The sequence below is a fragment of the Trypanosoma theileri genome (genome assembly GCF_002087225.1).
Source record: "Trypanosoma theileri isolate Edinburgh chromosome Unknown TM35_Tth_31_V1, whole genome shotgun sequence".
Lineage (NCBI taxonomy): Eukaryota > Euglenozoa > Kinetoplastea > Trypanosomatida > Trypanosomatidae > Trypanosoma > Trypanosoma theileri.
This window is the reverse complement of record NW_021639873.1, coordinates 152588-163204: the sequence shown is the minus strand read 5'-3', so window position 1 is coordinate 163204 and position 10617 is coordinate 152588. Positions and strand designations below refer to the sequence as shown.

The 10617-nt window shown below is 43.1% G+C and overlaps 4 protein-coding genes across 4 annotated transcripts; all 4 read left to right on the top strand.

Moving 5' to 3' along the window:
* Positions 1–852: 852 nt before the first annotated feature.
* On the top strand, positions 853–2334 carry TM35_000311630 (uncharacterized protein; the record flags this gene model as incomplete). The annotated part of the gene is made up of 1 exon (XM_029028644.1): positions 853–2334. The coding sequence occupies one exon, from the start codon at positions 853–855 to the stop codon at positions 2332–2334; it is 1482 nt and encodes a 493-aa protein (XP_028880043.1).
* A 663-nt stretch (positions 2335–2997) lies between these two features.
* TM35_000311620 (uncharacterized protein) lies at positions 2998–4344 on the top strand (the record flags this gene model as incomplete). Its single annotated transcript, XM_029028643.1, has 1 exon — positions 2998–4344. One exon carries the CDS (start codon positions 2998–3000, stop codon positions 4342–4344), a length of 1347 nt encoding a protein of 448 aa, XP_028880042.1.
* A 715-nt stretch (positions 4345–5059) lies between these two features.
* Positions 5060–6244, top strand: TM35_000311610 (uncharacterized protein; the record flags this gene model as incomplete). Its single annotated transcript, XM_029028642.1, has 1 exon — positions 5060–6244. The coding sequence occupies one exon, from the start codon at positions 5060–5062 to the stop codon at positions 6242–6244; it is 1185 nt and encodes a 394-aa protein (XP_028880041.1).
* Positions 6245–6931: 687 nt separating this feature from the next.
* TM35_000311600 (uncharacterized protein) lies at positions 6932–10147 on the top strand (the record flags this gene model as incomplete). The annotated part of the gene is made up of 1 exon (XM_029028641.1): positions 6932–10147. The coding sequence occupies one exon, from the start codon at positions 6932–6934 to the stop codon at positions 10145–10147; it is 3216 nt and encodes a 1071-aa protein (XP_028880040.1).
* Between the last annotated feature and the right edge of the window lie 470 nt (positions 10148–10617).

Genomic DNA, 10617 nt, shown 5'->3' with positions numbered 1-10617 from the left:
TACTCAATGGTGCAGCGAATAACAGTGGTATGGCATTAAATGACGGCAGCAGCAGCCCTGCGTTACTGCGTGTTCCACTCCTGCTGCTGCTTCTCTCTGTGCTGGGCTGCATGACCGTGTGCTGAGCACTGTGGTGGGGTCCCTCCAGAGAGTGTTGGTAATCACTTGTTTACTGCTAATAATAATAGTAATTGCTACTGTGTTCAGTACACTAAGCACCGAGAAATTTAACCCCAATGACACCCACTGGGCTAGGGTGCATCAATTTGTGTGGAAATATTTAATCTCTTTTCATTTTTATATTTGTAAGCAGAGTATTGCTGTGCTCCTTGTGGTGTCTCACTCTGCAATTGTGTATTTTTGGTAAATGATATCTCTTTTCTTTTTTATTTGCTTTCACATTATCTCTGAGCGGGGTAACATATAATTTGCCTGTTCCTATGGGGACATCGCAAATTGTAATTGGGACAGGGAGAAGCTAACACAGAGAGATTTATACATTATCTGTTATTATTATTCTGTTTTTTTGGGGTGGCTATCTCTGCAATGTTACCAAATGATATTCAATGCGTATATAATCTTTTCATTTTTATTTGGGATGGGATGGGGCTTCATTTTGTTTGAATAATGGGTATTTTCCCTAATGTGTCTACTTCCTTTACATTATTGCTTGACTCCATATGTGTGTGTGTGCGTGTGTGGAGTAATAGCGGTGTGGTGGTACTTTTCTCTCTCTCTCTCTCTCTCTCTCTCTATATATATATATATATATATATATGTCTCTCTATCTATCTATCTATATCTCTTCACACACACAGACTCCAGTGATTCTCAGTGATATTAATGACAAGAATGTCCATGTTGTCGTGCCGTGTGTTCTGTCTGTTGGCCATTGTGTTCTGCTGTGTGGGTGTGACTCATGCGAACTATGTTCAACACACCTCTTACATGTATATGAAAGCACAATTGGTTGTGCATGAAACTCCTAAACGGAAACTTAACTGCGAGAAAGCCAGCAAGGACGCTCAAGAGGCCGCCCAAAATGCCAACAATTTTGCTACTGAAATTGAGAATAATCTCAAAACTCTCACTGCAAACTCGACGGAAGTGGAGCAGAAGAAGACTGAAGGTCGTGAACTCATCAAAAAAGCAGAGGAATCAGCAGAGAAGGCAAAAAAAGAGGCCACAAATACAGTCCGTGCAACTGACACCAGGGATATCTCGGCTTTTGAAAAAGAAAGACTCCATTACGAACTTCAGAAGGACAAATTTCGTATTATGATAAGAACTTTTAATGAAGCCATCCAAGCGGTTAAAGATGCAAAGAAAGCGGCAGATGATGCTGAAAGTCATGCCGACGATGCGAAAGAGGCTGCTAAGCGTGTGAGGGATGTCATTAAGAAACTTGAGGCCGCCGTTTCTCCTGCCAAGGAGAAGAAGAAGGACGAACTGACGAAACAGGTGGAGTCTCAGCCAAAGGAACAGACAATGGATACATTTTTTGCTGACCAGCAAGGCCATACAGAAGGAAATAAAACGTTGCAATCACAAGAACAAATGCAGGAGCCAACGATTACGAAGACGCCACCGCAAAGAAATGCAGGCAGTGTTACTGTAGGTGCACACGATACCAGGGGTTTAATCAACACAGGGGATGTGAATGGAAAACATATGGTGGAGAAAAACTATATCGATACGGAAGAAAGGAAGACCTCAGTGCATCATCATGACGAGGAGGGAGGTTCACGACAGACAGTTGGACAAATGAAGAGTGGACATATTACGACAAAGAAAGAAAACAAACCCTTCCCACATCAAAGAAAGCAAACACAGGAAGAGGGAGCTGAGAAAACTCATACCTCCGTTAAGATGGAGGAACTAAAAGAACTACAAACTGTACCTCCTCATGCTGCTGATGCATATGAGAAAAGGACGGATACGATGGAAGGAGAGAACACCTCCGAGCATCATCAAGCACAGGAGAAAAAGGAAGAGGAGCATAACAGTACGGATCAACGACCACATGGAAGAAGTGAGGCAAGAGAGATGACTGAAGTTTTACACACACCACCGACACCAACGCAACAAGGAGACCTATCAGAGAACCAGACTCACAGTGGCAGGGTATTGCAACAAACTCAGTCTCTTTCTTACCCTCGTTCTTCTTCTGATGCTCCTAATATTCGTGAAATGGCTGCCAATGCTCTTCTCAAGAGTGATGCACTCGCCAAGGCAGTCCAACAACTGGACGGCAGCAGCAGCCCTGCGTTACTGCGTGTTCCACTCCTGTTGCTGCTGCTGCTCTCTGTGCTGGGCTGCATGACCGTGTGCTGAGCACTGTGGTGGGGTCCCTCCAAAGAGTGTTGGTAATCACTTGTTTACTGTTAATAATAATATAACTGCTACTGTGTTCAGTACACTAAGCACCGAGAAACTTAATCCCGATGACACCTATTGGGCTAGGGTGCATCAATTTGTGTGGAAATACCTAATCTCTTTTCTTTTTTATACTTGCAAGCAGAGCATTGCTATGCACCTTGTGGTGTGTCTCACTCTGTAATTGTGTGGTTCTGGTAAATGATATCTCTTTTCTTTTTTATTTGCTTTTACATTACGTGTGAATGAGGTAACATGTTATTTGCTTGTTCCTATGGGGACACTGCAAATTATAATGGGTACAGGTAGAAACCAACACAGCGATACGTTTGTATTGCACGTTATTGTTTTTTTTTTTCTGTGTTTGTGTACCTTTAGTACAAGTGTTGAATGCATGAATCTCTTGTTTTATTTGGGTTGAACGTGAAGAATTTTTTTTCTGGGGCAATTTCTATTCTTATTTCCTACCACGTATTTATTCTGAATTTTCTTTTTTTGTTCGTGCGATGTGTGGTTGTGACGGAGTACTGGTGTATTTCTATATTCTGTTTCTCTTTCTCTTTTTCTCTCTATCCACAGAGAAACGTATTTTGGTGGTCCTCCTTGGTTTTAGTGACAAGAATGTCCATGGTTCACTTCCGTGTGTTGTGTCTGTTGGCCATTGTGTTCTGCTGTCTGGGTGAAGCCCGTACTAAAAGAAGAAGAGCTGATGATCCTGAAAAAGAACTGTTTATTGTTGAAGAAGAGGGGGATGAAAAAGAAGAGGATATTGAGTCCATGGTTAATTCAGCAAATCAAACCGTTCAAATGGTTAAGGAAGCACATGCATTGGCGTTGGAGAGCTTGAAGGAGAGAAATGGATGTATGGATGCTGCTGAAGCTGCTGGAGAAGCTTCCAAGAAACCAACAGAGTTTGTTGCGCGCATTAGTGAGCTTATCACGAAAGTCAATAATAACCTATCTTACATTCTCAAGGATGAGGAGAAGGTGGAGGAGAAGGAGAAATCCGAAGCCCTCATCAATCAAGCAGTGGAGGCTGCAAAAACTGCACGTGAAAAGGCTGTATCAACTAAAATAAAGGCAATTGATACTGCAGTTAAAGGTGTAATGGCTTTGAACGCATCATTATTGTTTTACAAGAAGTATGACGAAGAAAAGCAAAAATATGAGGGAAATACAACAGATCCAAGTTTAAAGCTTAAATTATTGCGACTCACAACAAGTGTAGAAAAGGTACTCGGTAAAATGCAAAATATGACAAAAGTCGCTTTGGACGCCATCGACGACGCAGATACGGCACGAAGAACGACCCTTGAAGCAGAACATCAAGCTAATCTTGCGGAGGGCAGTGCTGAAAAAGTTAGGGCTGTCATTCAAGAACTCGAGAAAGCAATTACTACTGCGAATGAGAAGAGGGAGGAAGAGAAAAGAGAGAGGGAAAGACAAATTGCATTGGAAAAGGAAAAGGAGGCACAAAGGCAAAGGGAGGCGGAACAGAAGAGAATTGAGGCGGAACAAAGGCAGAGGGAGGAGGAACAAAGGCAGAGGGAGGAGGAACAAAGGCAGAAGGAGGCGGAACAAAGGCAGAGGGAGGAGGAGCAAAGACAGAAGGAGGCGGAACAAAGGCAGAGGGAGGAGGAACAGAAGAAAATTGAGACGAAAAGGAAGGAAAAGGAAGCGAAAGCTGAAGAACAAAAACAATTGGAAGAACAGCCGAGTGCACAGGGAGAAAGGACAAAGGCAGTAAACGGGCAGAAGTCTGATAAGGCAAACACATCAACAAAACAGTTTTCTCCCTCTCCTCGTGACGCTAATGTTAGTGAAACGTCTGCCAGTGCTCTTCTCAAGAGTGATGCACTCGCGAAGGCAGTCTATCAACTGGACGGCAGCAGCAGCCCTGCGTTACTGCGTGTTCCACTCCTGCTGCTGCTGCTGCTCTCTGTGCTGGGCTGCATGACCGTGTGCTGAGCACTGTGGTGGGGTCCATCCAGAGAGTGTTGGTAATCACTTGTTTCCTGTTAATAATAATAATAATAATAATAATAATAATAATAATAATAATAATAATAGTATAATTGCTACTATGTTCGGTACACTAAGCACCGAGAAACTTAACCCCAATGACACCCACTGGGCTAGGGTGCATCAATTTGTGTGGAAATACCTAATCTCCTTTCATTTTTATACTTGTAAGCAGAGTATTGCTGTGCACCTTGTGGTGTGTCTCACTCTGCAACTGTGTGGTTCTGGTAAATGATATCTCTTTTCTTTTTTATTTGCTTTTACATTACGTGTAAATGGGGTAGCATGTAATTTGCTTGTTCTTTATGGGGACAGGGAGAAACCAACACAAAGATTGATTTATACATTATCCGTTATTATTATTTTTGTGTGTGTGGCTATCTCTGCAATGTTACCAAACGATATTCAATTTGTTTATAATCTTTTCACTTTTTCTTTGGGATTGGATGGAACTTCATTTTGTTGGAATAATGTGTGTTTCCCCTAGTGTGTCTAATTTCTTTGCATTATTGCTTGACTCCATATGTGTATGTGTGTGTGTGTGGTAATAGCGGTATACTGGTGCTTTTATTTTCTCTTTTCTCTCTCTCTCTCTCTCTCTCTCTCTCTTTATACACATACAGACAGACTCCAGTGATCCTCAGTGATATTAATGACAAGAATGTCCATGTTGCCGTACCGTGTGTTGTGTCTATTGGCCATTGTGCTCTGCTGTGTGGGTGTGACTCATGCTGATGATGTAAAACGCACCAGTATAATTCTGGAAGAAGCACGAGACAGAGGGGAAAAAACTTCTAAACTGAAAGAGGAGTGCGATAGGGCCGGCAAGGAAGCTGAAGAGGCTGCCCATAATGCTACAGTCTTCGCCCAGCGCATTGAATCTTCTGTCGATAAAATTGCTGTTGACCCAAAAGAGGTAGAGAAGAAGAAGTTGGAAGGTGATGCACTTATCAAGAAAGCAAGGAGAGCCGCAGCCAAGGCGAGAGAAGTTGCTCAAAGAACTGAAAAGAGTGCAACTGAAACTCATCACAACGCCATGTATGCTCTTGGACAAGCTAAACACCATCACGGATCATTGAAGGGGAAAAATGTGAAGGCTCCATTTGCTGATATGAAAACAGCTGCTAAAAACGTCGGCAAGGAAGCTCAAGATGCACGCCAAGTAGTTCGTAAAACTAAAGGTCATGCGAGGAAGGCGGATGCTGCCATCAAAAATGTGAAGGATGCCCTGAAGAAACTAGACACCGCAGTTGCTGCTGCTGCTGCTCCCAAAAACATAAATAAACAACAAATTATACAGACCATGGAAAATAATGTGAAGCCGCAGACACATTCACAAATGCAGGAACCACTGCCAACAAATGAAGGCAGTGTTACTATGGGTGCACACGAAACCAGTGGTTTACTCAACACAGTGGAAGTGAATGGAACCCACTTGGAGGAGAGACACCATATCGATGCGGAAGAAAGTAACACCTCTGAGCATTATCATGCACAGCAGAAAAAAGAAGAGGTGCGTAACAGTACGGACCAACGATCACATGAAAGAAGTGAGGCAAAAGAGATGACTGACGATTTGCACACACCACAGGCACAAACACAACAAGGAAACCTATCAGAGAACCAGACTCACAGTGGCAGGATATTGCGACAAACTCAGTATTTTTCTTACCCTTATTCTTCTGATACTCCTAATCTTCGTGAAATGGCTGCCAATGCTCTTCTCAAGAGTGATGCACTCGCAAAGGCAGTCCATCAACTGGACGGCAGCAGCAGCCCTGCGTTACTGCGTGTTCCACTCCTGTTGCTGCTGCTCTCTGTGCTGGGCTGCATGACCGTGTGCTGAGCACTGTGGTGGGGTCCCTCCAGAGAGTGTTGGTAATCACTTGTTTACTGCTTATTATCATAATGATGGCTACTGTGTTTTGTACACTGAGCATCGAGAAAATTAATCCCGATGACACTCATTGGACTAGAGTGCATCAATTTGTGTGGAAATACCTAGTCTCTTTTCTTTTTTATAATTGTAAGCAGAGTATTGCTGTGCACCTTGTGATGTGTCTCACTCTGCAGTTGTGTATTTCTGGTAAATAATATCTCTTTTCTTTTTTTATTTGCTTTTACATTACGTGTGAATGGGGTAACATGACATTTGCTTGTTCCTATGGGGACACTGCATATTGTAATGGGGACAGGTAGAAACCAACACATAGAGATTTATACATTATTCGTTATTATTGTTTTTTTTTTTGTGTGTGTGTGTGGCTATCTCTGCAATGTTACCAAAAGGTATTCAATGCGTATATAATTTTTTTCACTTTTTCTTGGGATTGGGCGGGACTTCATGTTGTTTGAATAATGTGTATTTTCCTAATGGGTATAGTTCCTTTGCATTATTGCTTGACTCCTTATATATATATATGTATGTATGTAGTAATAGCGGTTTACTGGTGACTTTTTGTTTTTTCTTTTTCTCTCTCTCTCTGTCTGAGAACACAGACTCCAGTAATCCTCGGTGGTATTAATAACAAAAATGTCTATGGTGACGTGTGTTACAACATTATCAAATTTATCCACGATCCCGCAATCCGAATTACAGGCCAAATATGATGCCGCCGTCAAGCGTTGGGAGGTCGCCAAGAAGGCCATGCTAGATGCCTGCTTGGAAAAGGATGAGAAGAAGAAGATAGCAGCACGAGAACCGAATGGCACCAAGGAATCTTATCTTGCTTGGGCAGAATATTGCAAGACTGATATTGCTTTTGTTGATATGTTTGAACAAGAATGCGCTGCTGAGTATGAGAAACATACCAGCTACGCTAATTTAATGCTGAAGCAATATGGTGTTGATTCCAACGCGGCTCAGATTGCAATATATCGCGTAGAGCTAACCCGTACGAAAGAGTATACATTGAGTTGGTCCTCTCAATATTGGACGAAATGGCATCAGTTAATGTTCAAAGCTTTACTGTGGTACTGGAACCTCAAGGCAGAGGCCTCTGATGCAGAAGCAGATGAGCTTGAGAAGGCAAAAGATGAATTTCGTGATCGTATAAGCAATGAGTCCAATGGTAAAGCCTTTTACGAAGCCTGGAATGCGGTCGGTGCAGCACTGGATAAGTGGGAAAAAACAGGTGATCGTGCCGATTGGGATGAAGCCAAACCAATTTACGAAGCCGAATGGGAAAAATGGAATGAATTTATACCTAAGGGTGAACAATATGCCGCAGTTTTTGAGAATCAAATGCGAAGATTATCCACGGTTGCGGAATCCGAATTACAGACACAATATGATGAGGCTGTCAAGAGCTGGGAGGCTGCCAAGCAGGCCACGAAAACTGCCAAGGTGGAAAGAGATAAAAAAGAGAAGATAGCGAAACAAATACCGAGTGGAACCAAGGAATCGCATATTGCTTGGGCAGAATATTGGGAAGCTCATATTACTTTTGATGAAAAGTGTGAACAAGAGTGCTGCGCTTGTTGTATAAAATGTGAAGCCGCCGCACATTTAATGATCCAACGGTACGGAGTTGGTTCTAAAGGAGCGCAGATCGCAATGTACCGCGCAGATCTAGCCTATACAAAGGAGTTTACTTGGTATCGTTCCTCACCATATTGGATAAAGTGGGATAGGTTGGTAGCTGAAGCTAGGGCGCTGTGCTGGAAGCTTAGGGCAGCAGAATTTCAAAAAGAAGCTGATGAGCTTGATAGGGCAAAAGATGTATTTCTTGAGCGTATAAAGACAAGCAACTGCGAAGTCCTTTACCTATCTCATGATGCAGCAGTTGCGGCACTGGAGGAATGGGAAGAAGAAGAAGATCGCATCTATTGGGATAGGGCCAAACCAATTTACGAAGCCGAATGGGAAAAATGGAGTGATTTTAAGCAAAAGGGTGAACAATATGCTGCAGTACTTGAGAAACAAATGCAAAGATTAGCCACGGTTGCGGAAGCCCAAGTAGAGCTCAAATATGATGACGCCGTCAAGCGCTTGGAGATCGCCAAGGAGGCCACAGAAGGTGCCAGGTGGGAAAAGGATGAGAAAAAGAAGTTAGCGAAACAAAAACTGAATGGTACCAGGGAATATTTTCTTGCTTGGGCAGAATATTGGAATGCAGAGATAGAGTTTGTTGAAAGGTGTGAACAAGAATTTGCGGCTGAGTATGCGAAAAACACTAGCTACGCAACTTCAGTATCCATCCAACAGGGAGCTCATTCTACAACAGCGGAGATTGAAAGGTGCTGCGCAGAACTAACCCAAGCAAAGGAGTTTGTTTGGTGGGACTACTGTCCTTATTGGATAAAGTGGAACAAGTTGCTATCCAAGGTTTCGCTCTGGTACTCGATCCACAAGGCAACAGGTTGTAGTTCAGCTGCAGATGAGCTTGAGAAGGCAAAAGATAAATTTTGTGATCGTATCAACAATGAATCCAATGGTAAAGCCTTTCGCGAAGCCTGGAATGCGGCCGTTGTAGCACTGGATAAGTGGGAAAAAACAGGTGATCGTACTGCTTGGAATAGGGCCAAACTTAGGTACCATGCCGAATGGGAAAAATGGAATGAATTTATTCCCAAGGGTGAGCAATATGCCTCAGTGCTTGAGAAACAAATGCGAAGATTATCCACGGTTGCGGAATCCCAATTACAGGTCAAATATTATGACGCTGTCAAGCGCTGGGAGGCCGCCAAGCAGGCCACAGAAGCTGCCAAGCGGGAAAGGGATGGGAAAAAGAAGATAGCAGCACAAAAACCAATTGGCACCATGGAAGAAAATCTTGCTTTGGCAGATTCTTATAATACAGAGATTACGTTTGTTGAAAGGTGTGAACAAGAATGTGCTGCTGAATATGAGATGCACGTAAGCCACTTAAATTTAATATTCTACTATCACGATGTTGATTCCAACGCAGCCCAGATTGCACGATACCTCGTAGAACTAACCCAAGCAAAGGAGTTTGTTTGGTGGGACTACTGTCCTTATTGGATAAAGTGGAACAAGTTGCTATCCAAGGTTTCGCTGAGGTACTGGCAAATCAAGGCAGCGGGTTGGGGTTCAGCTGCAAATGAGCTTGAGAAGGCAAAAGATGATTTTTATGGTCGTATCAGCAAAAAAACCAATGGTGAAACCTTTCGCGAAGCCTGGAATGCGGCTGTTGCAGCACTGGATAGTTGGGAAAAAACAGGTGATCGTACCTACTGGGATGAGGCCAAACCAAAGTATGATGCCGAATTGGCAAAGTGGAAAGAATTTAAGCCTAAGGGTGAACAATATGCTGCAGTACTTGAGAAACAAACGCAAAGATTAGCCGCAGTTGCGGAATCCGAACTGCAGACACAATATGATGACGCCGTCAAGCGCTGGGAGGCTGCCAAGCAGGCCACAGAAGCTGCCAGGTGGCAAAGGGATGAAAAAGAGAAGTTAGCGAAACAAAAACTGAATGGTACCAAGGAATATCATCTTGCTTGGGAAGAATCTTGGAATGCAGAGATTGAGTTTGTTGAAAGGTGTGAACAAGAATTTGCTGCTGAATATGAGATGCACGTAGGCCGCTTAAATTTGATATTCTACCATTACGGTGTTGATTCCAATGCATCGCAAATTGCAAGGTACTGCGTGGACCTAACCCGCACTAAGGAGTTTGCAGTGGGACTACTGTCCTTATTGGATAACGTGGAACAAGTTGCTACTCAGGGTTTCGCTGAGGTACTAGCAAATCAAGGCAGGAGGTTGGGGTTCAGCTGCAAATGAGCTTGAGAAGGCAAAAGATGATTTTTATGGTCGTATCAGCAGAAAAACCAATGGTGAAACCTTTCGCGAGGCCTGGAATGCGGCTGTTGCAGCACTAGATAGTTGGGAAAAAACAGGTGATCGTACCTGCTGGGATAAGGTCAAACCAAAGTACGATGACAAATTGGCAAAGTGGAAAGAATTTAACCCTAGGGGTGAGCAATATGAGAAGGGGTTTCAGAGAGCGATTAGAGATTACCGGATAAGTTTGATTCGTTATCTAAATCCTTCTGGGAAAAGGCAGCTGCCATCGTGCGCAATACGGTGGGTACTGTGGTGCAAGTTGTATATTACATGGTGAGTTTGTTTTTTTTTTTGGTTGTAAAAGGAATAATGGGTGGATTCGGCCTCCATTAGTGCACATTCTTCATGTAACTTGCACAAGCCCAAATCCAAGTGTTTAAGGGTACAGTGGTGGAAATGGGCGGATG